The 23,526-nt window shown below is 37.2% G+C and overlaps 1 protein-coding gene across 2 annotated transcripts in view; it reads right to left on the bottom strand.

The window, feature by feature from the left end:
- LOC107554238 (ephrin type-A receptor 5) overlaps nucleotides 1-23,526 on the bottom strand; it is an 89,623-nt gene that overhangs the window by 51,373 nt on the left and 14,724 nt on the right. Inside the window, exons 3-4 of one of the 2 annotated variants that reach the window (XM_016236694.1) lie at nucleotides 16,919-17,582; nucleotides 826-981 (exon numbers count right to left, since the gene is read on the bottom strand). In XM_016236694.1, coding sequence (XP_016092180.1) covers nucleotides 826-981; nucleotides 16,919-17,582 — 820 coding nt within the window. The remainder of the gene's footprint in view (nucleotides 1-825; nucleotides 982-16,918; nucleotides 17,583-23,526) is intronic. The other variant, XM_016236695.1, reaches the window with a different exon arrangement.

The raw sequence follows: 23,526 nt of genomic DNA, 5'->3' as shown, positions 1-23,526 counted from the left end.
TACTAACTGTAACTTTTGATCAATTTAATGCATTGTTACTGAATAAAGTATTAATTTAATTAAAACTGACCCAAACTTTTAAATTGAAGTATATATTCATGAATACAGACAGTTAGCTTTAATTAAAACAGGGTATTCATTTTGTCTTGCCTGTAAATGTTTTTTTGTTTTTTTTTTACTCTCAAAGTGATGGTACCCATTGACATGCATTTTATGAATCACCAAGGACCATGGTTTCAGTTAAAATTGCCTTTACTGGTGCCTCTCAAAGTGCCGGTACCCATTGACTTGCATTTTATGAATCACCAAGGACCATTGTTTCAGCTAAAATCGCCTTTACTGGTGCCTCTCAAAGTGCCGGTACCCATTGACATGCATTTTATGAATCACCAAGGACCACGGTTTCAGCTAAAATCGCCTTTACTGGTGCCTCTCAAAGTGCCGGTACCCATTGACATGCATTTTATGAATCACCAAGGACCACGGTTACAGCTAAAAATCGTCTTCACTGTTCTACTGAAGATAAAAAAGTCACCTACATCTTGGATGGCCGGCAAATTTTAATTTTTAATTAAAACAGGGTATTCATTTTGTCTTGCCTGTAAATGTTTTTTTTTGTGTTTTTTTTACTCTCAAAGTGACAGTACCCATTGACTTGCATTTTATGCATCACCAAGGACCACAGTTTCAGCTAAAATCGCCTTTACTGGTTCTACAGAAGAAAAAAGTCTCCTACCTCTTGGACAGCCTGAGGGTAAGCAAATGAACAGCAAATTTTAATTTCTGGGTGAACTATCCCTTTAATGGAAGTACTGTAGCTCTTACTTGTGCAGGCCATGTTGGCAGGGTCTGATTCGGTCCGGTAGTATCCCTGCTCACACTGACAGGAGGTGGAGGCCTCCACTTTGGTGAAACTTCTGGGAGGACATTTACTGCAGCTTTTGGTCTGAAGAGCTGATCGGTAAAAGCCCGGCCTGCACACTGCAGAGATATCAAGCACAACAGGGAAGTGATTACATTACTAATGCATTACTAACTGTAACTTTTGATCAATTTAATGCATTGTTACTGAATAAAGTATTAATTTAATTAAAACTGACCCAAACTTTTAAATTGAAGTATATATTCATGAATACAGACAGTTAGCAGAATGAGATGCATCTCTGAAATCTGATTTGCATATGGCACATTACAATGTATGTAACAGATTTGGCATCAGTTATGATAAATACAATTTGAAAGTTACTGTATGGTGAAGGGCAATGACTTAATTTTTACTATAATAGTTACTATAATAGTGTACAGGTGTCATTTTAGGAGCTTAACCGATTTTCGTCAATATACTTTCATTGTCTGTGAAAGAGCAGCCTGAACATTTCGCTAAACTTCCTCATATGGGTTCCAAATGACATGAGGGTAAGTAAACAATAACATGAGTTGTATTTTTTAGGTGAACGATTCCTTTAAAAACAATTGCATGTATAAATCTTCACATTCACTCAAAAACCACACTCATCCAACCTCCTACACAACAACATGCCCACAAAGCATGAAAACCACAATTCACAATGTTGCACCCACAAGCGGGACAAATGGATTCAGTATATTTGGTTTTTGCAACTACTTAAATGCTTCTCCATTCAGGACAGTTGCTTGGGCACAGCAGACATCCTGTCAGCGCAAAATACATTTAGATAATATATTGCCATGGAGAGAGGGAGAGAGATAGATTATCAATGGCCTCGGCAGTCCAAAGTGCACACAAAGACATTAATTAAAGCCTCCCTGGTGTGCATTAAGAGGCAGACAGCAGAGGTGCGCTGTGAATTCAACCCAACTCTGAGCCACAAGCGAGAACAAGCCGAGCTGAAAGAGGTAGCTAATATAGAATAATATGATGTATAATATCATTCAGCATTTAACTATTATTAATGGGCCATATTCAGCACTTCTGTAGTATTTTATGTGTTTCCCTGAAGATCACTTCAATGCACCAAAAAAGATTGTAGTTTTGCTACTTTGCCTTAAAATTCAACATGAAGTCAAAAGTATGCCTATTTACTTTTTAGTACGCATTCAGTCTTATTGTAAAATGATTTATCACTTCATTCCAGTGAGAACTGTTTAGCTTCATAGTTTTTCAATGAAAATGTAATAGCCTGCCCTGCTTCTTTCCTTTTCGGTTAACATCGCTCCATTCTGAAACATAACACTATGTCCACATCCACATTAATCTGGATGCATTTCAAAAAGACACACTGAGACACTTATTGCACATGAAATGTTATCCGGTGTTGCGGCTTAACACACCGGTATCACCGTCAGCACCGTCTATCGCGGCAAGCCTACTCAATTCTCTCTTCATCTGTTGCCAAATCACCTGAACTAAAGCATGGCCAGACACTCTCATGACTTTCTCTTTTACATGAGCAACATATCCATCTTTTTCAGAGTGGCACTGCCGTGGCCTCCAGACGAGATTTGCTCAGCTGTAGCCACCTGTCTGAGGCCGTAAATAGATCATCTTTGCCCCATTGGCAGCGTTTAGATGAGACTATCCTCACATGAGCTAAACGGATTGCTTGTTTCAGGTTAGTATGGTGAAAAATTGTGTTTGACAGAAGAAAGATGCGTACAGGTTTCGAGGTTGAGTAAATGACAGAATTTAAATTTTTAGGTAACTATTGCTTTAAAATCTCCTGTCATACTTGTCCTGATATTCTTTTAGAGAACAGGGATTGACTCTAAATTACACACAACTCTAAGTGACTTTGCAATTAGCATTAACCTGCGTCCTGCTGGAAAACACTAATGCATTCTAAAGCTCACAGTCTTATTATCTAAATGGCCATAAAAGAGGTCACAGTTTTCCAACAGCATGTGTTTTAGTGAGATTATGTGTAATTTGTATAATATATGGCATTTATATGAAACAATATGTATGGTGAAAACAAAAAACAAATTGGAATTGAACGGATGTTTTTTTCCTCATGACATTTCTCTATTTTTCTTATATGAAATATAATAATACAAAGAAAAATACATTAAAAAGACACTATTAGTTGCACTGTGTCACTGAATATTGTAAGATAAGACAAAACTTAACACATTTTAAGTCACATTTTATTATAACATTCAAAAATAATGTTAAAAAACTGAAAAAAAAAATCTAAAGTATCCATTATAAAGGCTATAAACATGTACACAACACAACAAGTTATTTAATTTAACGTTATTCATAACAAAATAGAAATGAAAAATATAAATATAACATAAACATAAATTATAGTGCCATTCATGATAAAACATAATTTATTATAAATGCCTAAACTAATATCCTATATAAACTTGGGCTCACGTACCTCTCTTATTCGGATGATAAAAAAGCAATTTATATTCTAGAAAAATAAAATAATCTAAAATGATAGAAATGTAACAAATTAAAAATAGTTTTAAATAATACTTTTATTATTTTGATAAAAGTGACAGTAAATACTTTTACACTGTTACAAACAAAATCTAATAAATGCTGTTCTTTTGAACTTTCTATTAATCATTTCATAAATGTATTAAATATTATATTAAAACAGAAAACATGTATTTTAAATTGTAAATAAAATGACACAATATTACTGTTTTTACTGTATATTTGATTAAATAAATGCAGCCTTGGTGAGCATAATGCTTCTTTTAAAAGCATTACAAAATCTTACCAAGCCTATATTTTCAAACAATTCTATAGCCTATGTTATATAACTGAGTTTAGACCAGCATAAGCGCCATTACATTCAGCCTGTCGGTTCAGTGTGAAAAGGCCTTCATTTACACATTCTGCCGTCTGACCATGATCTGTTTAGATGAGATGGCAAGCTGACAGATACAGATCACGACATGGCCAAATACATGTTTCCACTCTTCACTCAACTCCACACAGCACAATCCCCAACAAAAAGGTAAGAAAGAGATGGTTCTTTAAAGAACCTTTGACTGAATGCTTCTTTGTGGAACCAAAAATGGTTCTTCTATGACATCGCTTGAAGAACCTTTTGAAGCACCTTTATTTTTAAGAGTGTAAGAGGCTTTTTCTTTCTTTCTTTGGCTGTTTTCATTCTACTTATTGATTTAGTATAGATGTCTAGCACTGAAAGCATTTGGATGTCTTTGTATTGATTTGTAAACGGAATACAATCATATTTTTATCACACCATGACTTTATTGATTTGTTTTTGCATTTTTGACAAGCCTGTTAACAGCAGCGAGAAAATCACAAAACAGAAATTAAAGCATTCTCAGATGTACCTCGGGATAACAGAACCATAACGCGGTCGGTGATATAACATCATCATCCATGGAACTGGGTCATAGACAGACATTATATGAGATATGAAAAACGCATCGTTAGGCTTAGATAACATTATCACTTTTTAATGGATATGTTTTCCTCTATGATTGCTGTCATAGCCTTGGCATTTTAACCGACAAATCACATTTAACTGAACAAGATAGATAAAAAGAAAATCATCAATAATGTGTTAAATGGAGCTGACAGCATACTGGTAATTAAAGCATCATAAAAATATTAAATAACCAAAAGAATAAAAAAGTTTGTATCTTATAAATTAATAAGTTTTACCAGCCTTTCAATGAAGTTTTAAAAGATCAATTGAAACAAAACCTTAAAGTCTGATCATCATAATTTCTATGACAGTTTATATATATATATATATATATATATATATACTGTATATTATATATGTGTGTGTGTGTGTATGTGTACGTGTGTATATATTATATGTATGTGTGTGTGTGAATATATAGCATATTAATTATATATATATATATACGCACACATACATATATTTCAAATATATTTCATAATTCATAACACAGACAGACAGATACTGTACTGAATGGCCATTGATAGTCTGTTCTCTGATGAGCTCTCCTGATATGCCCCAGATATATTTAAGAAAATAATCTTGGCACAGATTGTTAGCCAACAAGCACCTGTGAGCACACACACACACACACACACACACACACACAGGGCCGGATTTACACATAGGCATTCTAGGCACGTGCCTATGCTCGCTCGTCCAGGGGGGCCCAAACACAATGAAGAGATATATAATATTTTTGTTATACTACGGGATATATACAACAGTAAAAGAACCAAAAAAACCCAGAAGACATTGAGCAAAAAATATAACAAACAATAGGGTAAAAATGACAAACTATTTCCATGTCTTCAACCTTTTTTATGTACGGAAATCACGCTTTCTTTCTCCCGTTCTCTCTCACAGACGCACACACAGTACAGACACGCACTCGCGCACACACGCGAACAGAAACTTGCTGTCAGAGCTGCGGCTGCCCCGCGATTTGATCAATAAATTAGTTTCACGTTTCTCAGTAGCGAGGTTCTTGAAGCAGTTCAACTTAAAGGTTCTCTATTAGTAGATGCTGCTGCTGAATACTGCTGAGAGACGCACAGACGCAAGTAGGCAATTCATACGCAATCTCTCCCTCTCTCTCTCTCTCTCTCTTCAACACACACGAGATTTCAGGACGGAAACATGTCAAAGGTCTTGAAACAAATCATCTGAACAATTGATGTGTGATTGTGACTCCAGGCCGTTAAAATTATTAGAGAAATAATGTTCTCAAACAAATTAAGAACTACATTTGATTTTTATAGACTGAACGCAAGGGCTTATTGCAATAGAAAACACTTTAACGGTTTCCACTGATTAAGAAATATTTTTGTTTGTTTGGGTGGTAATATTAGGCCTATTATATTAATAGGGAAGGGGGGCCCAAAAATTAGTTTTGCCTATGTCACGAAAAGAGGTAAATCCGGCCCTACACACACACACACACACACACATCTGATAGCCAGCCGCTCTGTTTATCACCTATCATAAACTGAGGTAAATCCGGCCCTCCACACACACACACACACACACACACACACACACATCTGATAGCCAGCCGCTCTGTTTATCACCCCTCAATGGCTCAGTCTTTTGTGAGACTTGTTCACAAGCTCGATTCATCACTGTCACCCGGCTCTTTCAATGCTGACACGAACACACACACACACACACACACACACCGCTCTTCAGTTGGGTGATAACTCAATCATCACCTCTGTGTCTCTCCAACACAAGAGAGCCAAAGATATATCAGCAAATCTGTGTTTTGCTTGTGAAATGAGAAAAATGACTTAATTGTTGTCATTTGTTCACTTATTGAGCTGACAATGACAGCAGAAACGTGAGCTAGTTTTGTTTCATGTTAGAGAACTATTTTAAATGCAAATTTCAAGAATCAATTAAACATCTGAATCAAAATAAATACATTATGTGCTGATTATTCAATCAAATTAATCAATATTGTATCAATATGTGTAACGGATCAGCCTGTTTCTCCTATATTTTTTAAGATAGCGTGTCGTTAAAACATTTTCATTTTCAATGCATTACTGTTTACATAATAAGTAATTTGTCTAAACATTGAATATGACACAATCACAGCAAAAAAGAACATACCTGATGTTAAATATGTTTTGTGGAATAGATTGTAGAATGACAAAAAAAAAAATGCATTGAATAAATAAATAAATATATATATATAGATATATAGATAAATAAATAAACAAACACCCTTATACTCAACTATATCGAAGCAGTTGAGGTCTGCTTCATTACATCAGCTGCTAACCACCTCCAAACATTCACTTTACCTCAATTTTACAACACCACACCACATCTAACCCAAACAACATCCCACAGAACAATGACAGATGCTAAATATTATTTCACAATCCCTTTTGCAAAAGCAAAACGATAGCCATGAAATGTGGAAATCACTCTGGTGCACTTTGGCCTTGACTTGAATGGGATGTGATTTGGACATGCTCGACTGCAGCGTCTCATTGACGAGTCAGTGATGCTCACTGCTCACAGTGGCAGGGAGTCCAGCCAAAGTCATAATGCACTGCGCAAAAGGCTAATAGGTAATTGATATGCAGCAAACAGTGGTGGGCCTGGCAATTAACGAGCTGCAAGGATCTCAATATGTGCGCCTTTAATAGAGAGACATTCTGAGACAAGAACTTGTCCCCGGATATTTTAATTCTGAACCGCCGCAATACGTACCTGAAGCAACGTAATAAAAACACAGCAATACGTACCTATATCAAGTCAACGTAATAAAAACGTGCCAGGGTTCACGTATTGAACCCGTGTTTTAGCGCCACTCAGTGGACATTTCTCTTTGAAACTGCGGCGAAACGTGCAGTAAGGTACGAAAAAACGGTGTTGCAGAAAAGTACCCAGAGGTACGGATTTTTAGGAGACTGGGTTGGAAACTTTCTATTGAATCTTGTGTCATGTTTTTAAATATATTTGTAATTATTCATTTTCAGTGATTTACTGCATTTAAAATAAACTTTAAATGTGATATTGAATAAAACAATATAATTCAAATGATATTCAGTTACATATTTTAGCATGTTAGCTTTAGTATGTTAGTCAACACATCAAAAACAAGTGTAAAGTATAACAAATTAACAATGTAAAATGTACTTTAAAATAAAACTTTCAATTTGACATAACGAAGTGGACTTTTTAAAAGTGTGATAAGAAATATAGTCATGAAAGGGAATTATCTTTAATATATTTTCCCTTTTATTTAATTAATATTAGGTTTTCTATAATATAATATTAATCTACAGTTAATATTAAAGTGTGTGTATATATATATAATGTATATAAATGTATACATAATGTATATATATATATTTATTTTACTTGGCTACTTTTAATAACAAAATAGAGTGCAACCAATGAAGACTAACTGATGAATAAATTAATATTATAACCTAGCTATTTTCAGTCAAAAATACTCAAGAATCAGTCTTGAACTTGTGAGTTCACAGGGAATGTTCTCAGAACTCCAGCAAACATTCTGACAAGATTCTTTCAAAGTTTCAAAAAAATCTAAAAAAAAAAAAAAAACACTCAAATTGACTCACTCACAGAACAATTTTCTTCTAAAACGTTTTAAAATGTTGAATGTTTGTCTAACATTTTTGTACATGTTACTACTTGTTTAAGAACTTTGAGAGAACATTCAAAACTAATGTTCCCACAATGTTTGTAAAATGAAAAAATTGAACGTTACCTTAAAGGTCCCACATTTGACAGCTTTCTGGAGTTTTATTTGAGGTTTTGATGTCATTAAGAATATATATTTGCGGTATAAGTACCAAAAACCATCTCAATATATTTTTACAGCTCCTCTATCAGGAGCTCTGCTGAGAACGGGTCGATTTTGGCCTGTCTAATTAATATTCATGAGCCTCTCTTCTGATTGGCCTGTTGTTTTCTGAGTGACACATGGCCAGGCCAACCACAGGTAACTAGGGTCAGCGACGTCACAGCGCTAGCTGGAGGCAGCAAAACAAAGGGCAAACTGGAGGCGGCTCATTCAAACCAGCACAGATTCGGCTACATAAGGAGCTTAAAATATCGTCTAGTTGTGATGTTGGGTGCCAGAATCGACGTAATACAGCCTCAAATTATAAATCTGATTGCATATCTGCTGCCACCGCCAGACAAAAAACCGACGACAGCTGTGGGTAAAAAAGCAGAAACGTCATATCGTCAAAAATGTTTGCGTTTGCTGCGCACACTTCTTATCAGAAAAGGTTCAATAAAGTATCGTCTTTTGTTGTTATGGGCGCGTCTGCAGACTTCTTGCCATATGTCTATGTTCCTTGCATCTCACGATTATGTCGTGTATGAAATAATGTCTGTGTGCATGTGTGTAAAACAACAAACTGACGATTTATGTATAATCATTTGTAATTGTATATACAGTACATTGTTGTGATTAATTGTGGCTGGAACAATAGTGTAGCTGTAAAAATATTTGCCTGCTGAAATTGATATATATATACATCTTCATCATGACTAGATAGACACGGTGAGTGTGTCTTTACTTTACACGTTAGATGTGATCCACCTCATAGTAGCAATCCTGTCAGATCGTTCATCCTTTGAGTGAGAGTGTAACGTTACAGGTCGGCCGATCTGGTTTCGTGGTTAAAGTTAACCTATTCGACATGTTTCCGTGTTGTTGTCGTTGCTCAGCAATGGCAAGGACGCGATGTTGTCTGGGTTTTGGCAAAAGGAGAGTGGGACGGTGGGCAGTGCTCGGGGAGGTGACTGAAGGCGGTGACTGTGTAGTTCTGACGTCAACTTTTTACGGAAGTCACAAAGGTTCGTGAAAAATCACAGCTACTTTATGCAGGCCGTGTGCATTTTACTGTGGACTGACTGTTTTGAAACTTATATGCTAGTTACATAGCACCTAGACCTCAGTTATTATGAAAAAAGCCAGGAGATTTCAGTTTTGACAATATGGGACCTTTAACATTTGTATAACTAAGAAAAGCGTTTTTAAAACATAAAAAAGGATATTGTGAATGTTTAGAGAACACTCAGAAATAACACTTTTCAATACTTAATAGGGACATTACAAAAACGTTCTTAGGACATATTTTTGTTAGTTAAAAATGCACTGACTGAATTGATCAGAACAGTTATTGACTATTTGGACTAATTGAAATCTGAGCCTGAATCACAAAATTCCTAAAGATTTCCATCTCTCTATGGAAACTATGATTTATTATTCAGCACAGTCAGGATAACACCAATATGTCAAACAAAAACCAGTGAGAAAAGATAAACTTGCTTTTCCAAGAATACATTTTAAAACAGAAACAGACAGCAAAGTAAACGTAACAATGGTACCCCAGATGGCTATCGAACGCCGCAAATAAACATCATTTTCCTGTGAGTACATGCCACTATAAACCAATACATTCAAATGACAATATGCAAACATGTGATTGGCAGAGACTAGTGTTGGCTATTGTCGAGGCCAAACTTGTGTATTTTTCCTCAGTGCTGTGTTTGAATAGCGGGCCGGACTGAAGCTGATTTATAGCACAGCAAATCTATCTAAATTCCATTATGTCAATGACATCCAGTTGGACGTCTGCTAATACCCACAGCGTGTCATCTCTAGCTGATGCCCGCTATTAGGTTGGTATATTAACATTATATCAGTTAATGAAATTACGGTATTTAAGTGTAAATTTAAGTAAAAATGTAAAATCTCAAATATTGCTGCCGTATTTTTTATGGTAAAATTCCGGCAACCACAGCTGCCGTTTTTTTACCGTAAATTTTACGGATTTTTTTTTTTTACAGTGCATCCTAACAAACCATACATCAATGGAAAGCGTATTTATTCAGCTTTTAGGTGATGCATAAATCTCAATTTATCAAATCTCAAAAAATGTACCCTTATGAGGTCCAGGCTCACAAATAAGAAATAAACTCAGAGTACAGGCTCTGACTATAGCTTATTTCTTGAGAAATGACAACAAGGGAACATTCCAATTTAGAAACCTGAAATTAATGAAATCTCAAAGAAAAAGTGTGTTTGAAATCACACTACACGGCAGTTTAGTTGACTGTTTAAGCAAATGATGTATTAATAAGTCAAAGTTCCCACATTTACATCACAGTAAAACCTGTTTAGCAAATGTTTGCAGAGAGTCTGATGAAAACATGATGAATGATCTCCTCTGCTAATTTTATGCCTGTGAATCAAATGCATTGCCATCTTCTTAAAATTGGGGATATTCCAAATCTGACTTTAATGAAACGCAGCATAAGAATCATGCATGTTGATCTACACAATTAGCCAGTAAAAGTTAAAATATCAATGTTTCACCAACATTTGGATGATTTAACAAATTGTGAGCTTTTGATAAAGGTTTTCATCATTCGTTTTGATTGCATCCCCCAAAAACATGTTCAAAATCAGTGATTAGTATTCAGAAACTGTAGTGTGCTGCTTGTAAAAGGAATAAAGGAATTGTGTGCAGGTGCTGCAGGTATTAATAGGGAATATAATAGAGACAAAAATTGGACATAATTATGCATAATTGCAGCATTTCTGTCATTTTATCAAATTCAGTTATTCTCAACTGGTGGGTCGCCACCCCAAAAAAACAGGTTGCAGATCTATTCTGATCAAGAACAGCAGGAGGGGGAGCTAACTACAAATTACAACATGCAACTATTTTTACAATATATAATTATACACATGTATCAACTTTTCAAAGGGAAGAGGAAATGCTTTCCATTTATTCTCTCTCTCTCTGCATATAGTTAAAAGTAAAATGAATTTCAAATAATGTTAATAATTTAATTTTGGTACTGAGTTGAGTCTAAAAGCAAAACAAGTTAATGAACTATTTTAAAACAATTATAATACAATTACATTTTATAATATATATATATATATATTTTTTTTTTTATAAAATTAAAAAAGTATAATAATAATAATAATAATAACCAAGAAAATTATATTATGGTGATGTTTTTGGGAAAAAAAATGAACAAAAGTCATTGAAACATATATGTAAACAGCAATAGCTTCTCAGTGTGTTTGAATAAGGCAAAACCTGTGCTTGATTTGCATTTGACTGCAACTCCAAAATAACCTCCAAAGACCTTGCATTTCTTTAGTGTCAATGCAGACCTAGTTTGCTCAAGAGCAACCTACATACCACACTTCAGTCTGCTCAGATCAATGTTCACCCACACATAATCATATCAAAAATGCTTATTCCACACATAACTGCCATCTAAAATATTACCAAACCACGGACATGTTAGACACGTCTGACCTGTGAAATGCCTGCAACCATTGACAAACAAGATTGTGAAGTAACTGTAGAATGGCATGAACCACACATGGTGTGCAGGAGGAAATGCTGAATTAAACACAACCTGGGTGGCTTCACGCACAGCAGCGAGTGTGGACGGCTCAGGCTGTGTCATTTTCATTTGTGTCTGTGAAGCTGGGCTTCACCAGCAGGGCCCACAGACGGGGTGAGGAGACTTTCTGGATGAAGCTATCATGTCCTGACTCTCAAGAAGATACGACGTACTGCTTTCAGAGTGAGATTTCTGCACTGCAATGGGTGAAATCACAGGTAGAACGGCTTACAAATGAGCCCATAAAAAAACCCTATTAAATTCTCACACTGACGGCACAGGAAAGTGTAGTCAATCACTATAAAATTACCATCCTACTGAAGTAGCAAGCCGTTTATGAACAGTGCATTGAAATAAATCAATCACTAATTCGGTTTCTATATTTCTATCATATTACATGCCACAATAGATTGGGAAATTGTCAGCTGATATGAAAAATATGAAGAATAATTCATCCAAAATAGAATATTCTGTTGTGGTTTACTTTCCCTGATGCCGTTCCAAACCCGTATGTATCACTTTCTTCCATGGAACACAAAAGAGGTTGTGTATGCTGTGTCCATGCTGTTCAATTCCATTAAAAATAAATAGATACAGACATTAGAGTGTGAATATTCTTCAAAATTCCTTCTACTGTTTGTCACGAAGACAAATAAAGTCATATGGATTTGGAATGACATGAGGATGGCTAAATAATGCCACATTTTCATTTTTGGGTGAGCCATTCCTCTGAAAATCTACAACAACTTATTAAGTTTTCTTACAGTGGAAATAACACCTTCCACATTTCACTAAAGCCCAGCCAGTACTTGTCTCCCGATGCTGTTAGCATGATGTGCTGTCCAAAACATCTTTGTCTTTGGTACATTTCCACAGTAGCTCAGTCCCTTGGTATGTAGCGAGTGACTGGATCGAGTTTGACATCTGCAGCACTAACGGCTGACAGGAATGAAAACAGAGGGAGATCAGTGGAGATCCAGCTCTTTCAGAAAGCTCCCGGCCCGGAGAGCCGACTCAATCCCACAGAGAGCCGAACACCATCCCATCCACCACCCTCCATCTCTCTCTGTGCTTCTCTCCCTCACTCACACCTCCACAGGCCTGGCAGGACAGTCTTTGCCAATTGGTTTGTGATGTTCACCACTGTTCATTTGCATAAGACATGGAATGGCATTCCATTTTGGTGCAAATGACATGAATTCTCAGTTCAGCCATGTGTGATATGGGTACAACGAGACAGCAGATTCCTTTCCCTTCCGTCTCCACTACTTTAATAATATTTTGTCTGACATGCATTGAGGATTTTAAGAGGACATGGCAATATTACATTACATGTTCAACTTTGACCAATCGCAGTGGAGGAGGGGCGGGACTAATTCCACACCGACCAACCGCCACATCATTCTTGTACAACAGCAACAGACGACAACAAGAAGCACAACAACAGAATAAAATCATTTAAAACAAGGGCCAGAGCAAGTATTTTATAGTGTGTCAACATTTGTGTATTCATAAATAAACTATCTACAAAATCAGATACTAGTTACCCTTCCGCGGATATTCCGTATCATTTTATCGTATCGTTTTACAGCTGGCTAAACATGCTTTTGTGGACACACGGCCTAAGACATGTTCCTGGATCAACATGTTTTGTTGATCCTAGAACAACATTTCTGTCCAAAAACATAGTCCTAACCCTATATCTACCCCTAAACCTAGCCCTACCCATAACCCTAAATCAGATGAAATGATAGGTGAATATAGGAATGGTGTAGAAGCCCCTAACACTTGTTGTAAGCCTATATTTGACATGAATGTATTTTTGCTAGTACTTGCTTCAAATGTCTGAAACCTAAAATAAGCATTATTGACAGCACTGAATAGTTGTGATAGTATGACACGAGCTCAGCGTGTCCGTCTCTGGCTCAGCGCCAGCCAAAGCGTGACAGCAGATTTGAATTCAGCAGAGATCTTTCTAATCACACCGGTGTGATCGTACATGTCAAAGAGTTATAAACATGGAATATAATGCGTGTATGTATATAGATTGCACTAAATGTGCATTTGCTTATTTGGCTCGAGTGCATGATCTATTAAAGTCCACATGGCATATTAACAAGAAACTGCTTCTAACAGGTTGAGAGCTGTAGTTCTGAACATTCATTGGAACTGTTTTGTAATGAAGGAACTTCCGACCATAACTGGCAAACAATGCTTTTGAGAAACGTTCCCCTGATTGGCTAAATACACAACTTTTTAAAGTATGTTTTCTGTAACTAGCTGCATCGTATGAATTCATTTTCCCCCCATGTTGGTCTATTAATTTGGTTTTCATATTAATGCATAAATAGAATTTAAAAAAAATTGATCACTTAACATGTCGGTCACATGTCTTGTCCAAGTGGGTGGTTATTGGCCAGAATACGACATGATGTAGACCAGACTTCATGCCACAAGTCAAAAGTCTTGCTACGCGAGACAAAATGTGTCCTACATTTATGAAGGCAAAAGGATGCTTGACTCTACACTAATCACAACTATGAGCACATATTAAAGTTAATTTATTTAAAATGTAATTGTCTAAAGGCAAGTTCACGCCAAGAACAATAAATACAACCACAAAGTTGTAAAATTGTTCTAAATTTAAAGGTGCGGTCACGTTTAACACTGCTTGGTGAATATTTGTGCAGGCGAAATCCAGTCGTTTCATTTGGAATCCACATTATCTGGATTTCTGCACAATTTTTTTCCTGCACAGGTTTGAAAGTGATCGTAACAATTTTGTCGATAGACCATCAACCTTTTTTGCCCTCCAAATTTCACTAATCTGACCACAGTTTAAGAGAAGAGCAGACTCTACAACATTAAATATAATGGCACAGAGGAAAGATATAATTGGAATCACTTTCAGAGTGTTTTCAGATTGTCTGTTGGTGTGAAGGCTAAGATAGTTATCTCTACAGTTAGTGTTCTTGATGTGAACGGGCCTCAAAGCCTTTTCTGCTGGGCAATTGCACAAGCTGTTGTAGTTTAATTCATAAGATTTATTATATTCTAATTGCAAGAGGTACAAACTCTCATCTAAGCCATCAACCTCAGATTAATTTCTATTCTGCTCTGATAAAATGTCCTTGTTTGTGTGACAAACTGAATGTATTCAGCGTGTCTCACTAAAGAGCAGCCAGACTGCCCCTTTCCTCTTTATCTCAGGTGACTGTCATGTTTACATTAATTTTATAATTGCCTGCACGAAACATCTGAATAGGAACAGCATTGTACACCCACGCCCATGGCTCTGACTACTCATTGTACCATTTTGCCAACTGAATTGCAGCCTATCCTCCAGACAAAAGCCCTGAAAGCGTTTCCGACACTTCGTTGCCTGGTCTGCTCGGAAACCTGGCCAACTGCACAAACCAACTCCCTGTAAAGCTTCCATTGCAGAGGCACTGGACATTCCCTCAGGACAGCTCAATGGAAATTAATTTTGCACAGAAATATCACAATGCACTCAAAAATAATCCTTATCGCAAAGCGGTAACTCTGGCAGCAGACAAAGGAAGCAATCTGAGGAGAGGAGGAGGAGGATGAAGGCACTGTTTCATTCACAGGACACACTGCCCTCCTCCACCGCTGGAGCGTGGACCCCTCGATCACTTCCTGTCTCCTCTATCCAAACCATCATTATATCCTCTGGGCTCCAGTGGTGTGGATGGGGGTTGGGTAAAGCCATCAAAACTAAGACATAAATGACAAAGAATACGGCACCTCATTTAAAACTGGTAGGGTAATGATTAAAATGTAAACTAGCTCGAAATAAAAATTGTGTTACTGTTTAACTATATGCTGTTCCAAAGCATAAGAAGAATCTTTATGTTGATATTTTCCATGACAGCAATTCATAATGTCAACTTCCAGAAAAACAGTGATAAACTATCGTAGTCCATACAATTTGTGCATAGCACATTATGTTTCAAGTCTTTTGAATAAGTCATATGGTAGGTTTATCAGAGAAGCATCATTTAATTTATTTATTAATAAAGACCAAAGCTGATTAAGCCAACATCTAACTGAAAACTAAGGAAATTACAGTTGGATGATTTTAACTGCTCTGTGAAACAACATTTCCTCTGAAATTTCAGTTTCTGAGATGAAACAATCTGCTACCCATGTGCATTTCAAAAAGGATGGTGAAGAAAGCAAATGCATGAAAATCAACAGTACTTTCATTGTCCTGCAACAGAAATAAAAGACAGAACGTAGGATATTTACCAACTTTACTTGATGCTGACAAGGAAAAACAGAAAGGTTAAAGTATTTAGAAGAACAAAGATTTAAGGGCAACATTAACTTTTTTTTTTTTTTGCACGGCATCCAAACAATGTATTGTAGAAAACTGCTACTAAAGAGAGAAGGGGAAAAAATGGCCAATGGTCAGGCTATCAATGATATTGTACCCTCTGTAGTTTTCTGAGAGACACACTGATCCCACCTACAGTAACTAAAAAGAAAACTTTCCTGTCAAAAGTTATTATTTGTGAGGCACAAACATTTTGCTTCACATAACCTTCAAACTAGATTGTCGCAATGCAAGTTTGTTGCAGTGTAAATAAATGGAGTCATTTAAAACAACAGACTCAACAATATCCGGCAGGAAGTGGACTTCTATCCAGTTAGGTTCATTGTATTGTTCAACTCCAACAACCATTTCCTCCATGATTAGCACCACCTCTCAGCATTGCGTCACGTAAATCCTTCTAACCAGCCTGAGAAAGTATCCTAAATACCTGCCGAGTGCTCTAAGTACCTTAAATATACACACAACCATTATAAACATCTTAAATATAAACTCCGTCTGCCATAATACATGAGAAATTAAAACTGTAAAAATAACTAGATTGTGAAATGAATGTCACAGTCTGCCCATACCACATAAAGAGGTCAGGTTCTCATCAGTGTGTGTGACATTCAGATATGCAGTTCAAGGGGATACGTCACACATGTGTAGCATCGGCAGCACTAGCATTTGCATAATAATGAAGATATTCACCAACCTTCACAGGAGCCATTAACTTCCTCATGGCCCGCCTGGCACATGCACCTCCCAATGGGCACCAGCCACTCTCCCTCCGCGCTGCAATGCATTCTGGGAAGTTCATCAGCTACCGAGTTGTTGACGCAGGTCCCTGACACCTCCAGAAGCTGGGAGGAATCTGCCCCAGTTATAGTATCCGGGAAGAGGGCCAAATTCCTGACCACAAAAGGACACTTTTTGTAGAAGACACGGACGGACACGAGCGCGATACACGCGCCCAGGTCTTGGAAAGCCAGGTAGAAGCCTTTCTTGGTCAACGGACCCAGATCCCGAACTTCCGTGTTCAGCTTCATGACTCTGTCTCCGAGATCAAGCTCCGTGAAGCTCTCGTCGGCCGCGATGGTGTCGATCTTCGTGTATTGGCTTTCCCGAATATTCCTCCTCTCCTCGTCATTGGTTTCGTAACAGTAGACGTTGAACGTCTCCTTGCATGTGCCCAGACCTCCAGGGAGACTGTTGCAGTCCCGTAGAGTGAACTTGAGCTCCACGAACACTCGCTGGGCACCTTGGTTTAATATAAAGTTTGTCTGCAACCAGTTGTTCTGGTTGTGCTCCATCACCTTACACACCTGGTACGTGTGGATGGGTGCATAGTTCTCGTCCACCTCTCCGATTTCTTCCCACTGAAATACAAGGAGAAAAAAAGCAGATCAAAAAGAGTCAATTTTTCATTCATGTCTGGAGGTTCTTATGAGAGGACAGTCAAGCAAAGACAGAAGTCAAACTGTCGTCGCTCAAGCGGCAGCCACCCGCTCTCTCTCTTGAAACCAACACGGAAGTAACTAAAACTGCAATTCATCGGCTGGTCGCTAGAGGCTGTCCTATAGACTCCCCATGTTAAAATGTCAAACTTTACAGCAGAAAAAAAAATGTTTACAGCCTGGTACAAAAATAGGTTTTGATCTATATAACTAATTTTGCCCTTCATGACAACTGTGAGGGGGGTGATTTTTTTTATAACTCATCCGTTTAAATTATATTAAGTCTTTAAGTTCTGCATAATTAAGGGCGTGGCCACTTGAGTTACAGGTGGATTGCCGCTGCTGTCACCACCGTCAAGCTAGGTGGGCATGGTTACATCAACCAGCTCCCGCCTCTTTGCCCATTTTCGCTTACCTGGGAGTGACACGCGGTGACGCGCTGCCAAGATGGCGACGGCAGGCTTCGCCCGGCTTCACCCACTTTGAGCTTCAAAAACGCTCTTCAGAAACCTACGAGTGACGTCACGGACACTACGTCCATGTTTTTTACAGTCTATGGCAGTTACACTATCTTTCGGAGCACTTTCCACAAGGCTATGGCTCTGACAATAGTAGTTCTGATAGAACCTCAGTGAACCTCCATGTAGAAGAGAAGAGAATTTCAAACAGGGCCCATGGGAACAACCTGCACCAGGGCTCCGCAAACCCCCGCTACGGCCCTGCAAGGGGGTGTTTACGTGACACCATTTTCAACTAAAAACAGACAACTTTTTATGCGTTTTGGCCTTTCATTGACTCAACAATGGCGTTTCAGGAGCCTGAAAATACTTTGAAAATGGGTTTCAAAGTGCAAAGTTTTTGAAAACAATGTCGTTATCGTCTCTGTGTAAACTACAAGAATATGAATTTGTATTACAAGTTCAGATTTTTAGATATGTGCATAGGTGCATATTTTTTCATTACATTTTTCATTTTTCATTAGAGTAGTTAGTCAACTACTGACCTGCATGAATGATGCAGTATCGTCTGCACGCAAAACTTTTCCAAAATGAAAGAAAAAAAAATACAAAATTCAATTTTTACTACAATCGTTGTCATGTAAACGTAACCAAGGCTTAAAATGGGTTTGACAGATAAAAGTGACGTCCTAAGTATCTACTGTTGGGGATACTGCAAGACCAGGGTTGGGAATCACTGCAGAAGAGGGCCCCATCCCAAATTCAGGTCCACATTTACACACAACAATAAACATTGTGCCAGTAAAATTCCTTTGAACACCGTACTGATTACTTAAGCATTATAAGCATGTTAGGGAATGTTATGCATGTGTACTGTAACATAATAGCACGATAACCCCTGAAGCACCATTCACACACCACAACCGCCACATCTAACAAAATATGGCTGAATGTTTTGCTGTCCATAGAGATGCTCAATAACAATATATCAGGTGGCAGAGAGATTGGAAAAACAATCTGCCAGCTATAATCTACGCAGTCAGGAGGCTTGTAACATGGCAGTTAACAAAGCAAGACCTCAGAATGCACCCTGAGGGCCCGAGCGGCCCTTCAGAGCTCTTCAAACGCACGGTCAATGACCAGAGAGACCCTCCCGAGGCCTTGTATTACCTCTGCCTGATGCTCTCTGAATATGAGTGATTGTGAGCTGTGTGGACAGTAAAGAACTGAAGTCTGGACCACTGGGAGTCATTCAGTGAGTGCTAACAGTGTGAGTCTTGCAGTTCACACACTGAAAACGTATTGCCTATATTTAGTATCACTTAAGGTGTGGTCACACTGCACTTTTTGTTTAATTGACTTCCATACGCATGCGAATGCAAGAGAGTGAAACGCAAGCTAATGTGAACAAGTTTTGCATTTCGTGTGACCAACAGAAGATCGATACATCACGGCATGACCTCGTAGCTGAATTAAAGTTAAGTGTGAACTGAATGTAATGTTTTCAAGCACTTAACTGCATGTTAATTGCAATTAAATGTATTATAGTTTAAATGTATATTAAATATAATTAGCTGAACTAAGAGTGCTTTTTTGAGTCACATTAGGATGTAAGTTAATTTAATATGTAATTTCATAATTATTTCTATTGTCTCTTGAAATATGGTTAAAGTGTTACTCCTGAATGTACTGACAAACATTTATGGTAAACTAAAATATACTTTGATGTGATTTCTACTGAAACTTGTATGTCATATTTTGAAATGCATCTGTAATTAGACATTTGTAAATATGAAGCCACAATTCATTACATTTAAAATAGATTACATAATACAGGTAAAATTATGATAAGTATTATCAAGTAGTATGCTAGTCAACACATTAAAATATGTGTACTACTTTAAAGATGCACTGAATTAAAATGTACTGCGAAGAAAAATGTTTAATTTGACATTATTACAAAGTGTACTTTTTAAAAGTGTACTTAAGTGTGATAAGCAACAGTCGTGAAAGTATGTAATCTAAGTACACTTAAGTGGCCTTATTTATGTATTTATGCTTTTTAAATTTGAAGTACACTACAAGTGCAATACAATAATGAATTTAATACAACAATACAAAAAAAATAATTTAATACAGTTAGGCACTTCTTTTTCATAAGCTTATAAAGCTCATTACTACATTTGTCAAAATATGCAGTACACAACAGAGCACACTGAATATTCTTCAGTTACAGGTAAATATTAACACGATTTTAACTAAGAAATCAGTATCTATGCTATGGAAAGCACATTTAAGCACATTCAATAATTAATTGGTTTAATGAGCCATTCAATAACCATGAATATTCATTCAAAGCACATTTAGTCGAGTATGAATTCTCTGAAATGGGTTCAAAGTTGTTCTGCACCTAAGAAACCTATGGATTGCTTATTTTATTCAATGTGCCACTAAGGTATAATATTGTCATGAAAAGATTTATATACACTGTTTTGTATCTTTCATAAAATTCCGACATGAGCTGTATCCAGTTTCAAAGTCACAGCTTAAGCACATCTCATTTGAAAAGCTGGAGCATCCATTTCACTGTACCATTACCGCTCTTCCCTTTTCTCTTCCTCGCACTCAAAGGACATTCATGGTACATTTTAATTTCATTCCAATCAGCCAAACGTCCATATTACCATCTGAATTTTACTCGAGGTGATCATATTTAGCAAAGAGCCCCGTGGTGATGCATCAGGACCAGAATGACACAGAAAAGTGTGTGTCACAGATTTCTCGAATATGAGTCAGTATGGCCACGATCTGGTAAATTGCATTGGCAAAGCTGCAATTTAGGGAAAGCCGCCATTTGAAATGAGAATGTGTCTGTGCGAATTTGGATCATGCAGATATCCAAGGGCGTTTGGATATTCGTTTTAACCTCTCATACCAGGCACTCTGGGGCGACAACATTTCTGACACGTGGATGAAGACGAATAGTTAATTCGAAAAGGCGTTCATTACAAAAACACATTGAGAAGGGAGATTGCATGAGGATGTGTGTCACATCTGTGAAATGATGACATGAATCATATCAAGCCAAAGATTGAAATGGCACATCTGGACATCAGCCACCAAACCCTATTTGGTGGCCCTAGTATGCTAGTGCATGCTAATGCAGACCATTTCTTAAAATTCTGACAACCCATAAAGCCATTGTTTGTTACATATAAACGATTCTGAAAATAACTCTTTGTGACTGATTTGGAATGTACAAATACCAAAACTCACACGCAGAATCAACTCATTGATTTCAACAGTTCGGGATAGCTTGATGCTAAACTAACATTAACACTCCAAACAGCATGAAAACATACACAAATCTTAAGAAACATAATTAATTTGTAGCTATACTGAACTATTTTAATTTTAAAGTGTTACTTTAGGGCACTTTAGTGTTTAGTGTACTTTAGTGTATTCTAATACACTCCAATGCACCTGTACTAATACACTTATTTCATCAATGGTTCTTTAATGGCCCATTGTACTTTGAAACGTGACAGCTTATGAATTAAGCTCAAAATATTATGAATTATTAAACAAATTATTCAAATTGTCCTGACAAGCCTTCAAAATGACACGAAAAGTTAAAATGTCAAATAAATTCAGAGACATTAACTGCATGAAAAGTAACAACTTAAAACGTATTAAAATAATTTCAATTCATGCGTAACAAATAAATCGGCAGCGTAATGCGTTTATGCAATTGCTTCCTGCAGCGTTAATGGCAGATCATGTCAGGTAAAAGGGAAGCAAAACATTCTGCAGAAGATATTTAATGTTGTGTCTGCTGGCAACTTCAGTTTTAACACACTTTTGTATTCTATACAGGCCATTTCACATTTATTTTCATGCGTACTGCACATATATTAAGACTTTTCTCGGCGTTTCACAGTCTTTAAATCCATATAATTTGTGCTGTCACTGATGGAAAAAATCTGTTTGCTTATAGTAGCACTTGTAACAGTATAGAAAGAAAACAAAGTAACCCCAGCTTTGCACGGTGCATGTCTGCATGGTGACACAATTGGTAATGCGAGTGCGCTTGTGTGGCAACGACTCGGGTTGGTGTTTCCTACATTCAGGTGTTTCCTACATTCAATGTACATATTTCTGTTCCCAATGTGTCACTGATGTTCTCCGGATAAGTGAGTTAGCTGCTATGCAGTGGGTGTTAGTAAAAGGCAAATTCTTAAGCTGTGCCATTATTTCTAAAGATCAATTTAATGCATTAGAAGCACACAATAACAATTCCATTAGCACACTTCAAGTTTACTTGCATTGCAATGTGTTTTAAAGTCACTAAAAGTGAAGCATAGTATGACCTTAGTTTGTTATTAGTATAATATTAATGTATGTTCAACACTTACAGTGTAATTGAATTGCAATTGTAATGTCACCAAAATACATTTGAAGTTTATGCTGAGTGAATTCTGCTTAAACTTAAATACAAGAGTGGATATTTAAAGTTTACTTAAGTGTACTTGGAATAGTTCCACTTTAGCACAAACAAGTATATTTAATACGACTTTAGTTGAACTTCAGCACTGCTTTTGCACAACTAAAATGCATTTAGTACAAAATTGGTTGTTCCATTTTAACATACTTTAAGTATACCAATTTATAGTGTGTCACAAACACATTTAGTTAAAGGGGTCATATGATGCTGCTAAAAAGAACATTATTTTGTGTTTTTGGTGTAATGAAATGTGTTTATGCGGTTTAAAGTTAAAAAAACACATTATTTTCCACATTCTGTACATATACTGTATTGTTTCTCCTCTATGCCCCGCCTTTTTGAAACGTGTAGATTTTTATAAAGCTCATCGGTCTGAAAAAGCAAAGTGTGCTGTGATTGGCCAGCTATCCAGTGCGTTGTGATTGGCCGAATACCTCAAGCGTGAGACGGAAATGTTATGCCCCTCACATACTGTTGATGCCGTGTCCCGGCCGCAGCGACGACACAAAAACACCTCCATAAAATGTGCTGCACACATCTGGATATTTGGGTTAAACTGTTCTGGAACAGTGTTGTAAATACAACTTAACCACTGTAGTCATGTCCTCTTTTGGAAGACCAAACAAAGTAGTTTCGCTTTCACAATGAAAAACACAGCGGCCTAGCGTGAGCCGAAGCCCCGACTTAGCGTGCACTGAGGCCGGAATAGAGTGAGCTGAGGCGGCGGGGTCGAGAACGGCGCGCCCCCGGCGAATGCGACGAATGAGCGGCAACCACATGTGATGACCCCGGGCTGGACTCCGCTTTGTCCACGGTGAAAGTTGATGTATTCCCTCAGAGACCAGCACAGATCAGCTCTAGGCATGACGAAGCGGATATCGTCCTCTTTTGGAAGACCAAACAA

The sequence above is a fragment of the Sinocyclocheilus grahami genome, unplaced genomic scaffold, assembly GCF_001515645.1.
Source record: "Sinocyclocheilus grahami isolate Dianchi unplaced genomic scaffold, SAMN03320097.WGS_v1.1 scaffold495.1, whole genome shotgun sequence".
In the NCBI taxonomy this organism is placed as follows: domain Eukaryota; kingdom Metazoa; phylum Chordata; class Actinopteri; order Cypriniformes; family Cyprinidae; genus Sinocyclocheilus; species Sinocyclocheilus grahami.
Note: the sequence above shows the minus strand (reverse complement) of the source record. Positions and strands in the feature narration are given on the sequence as shown.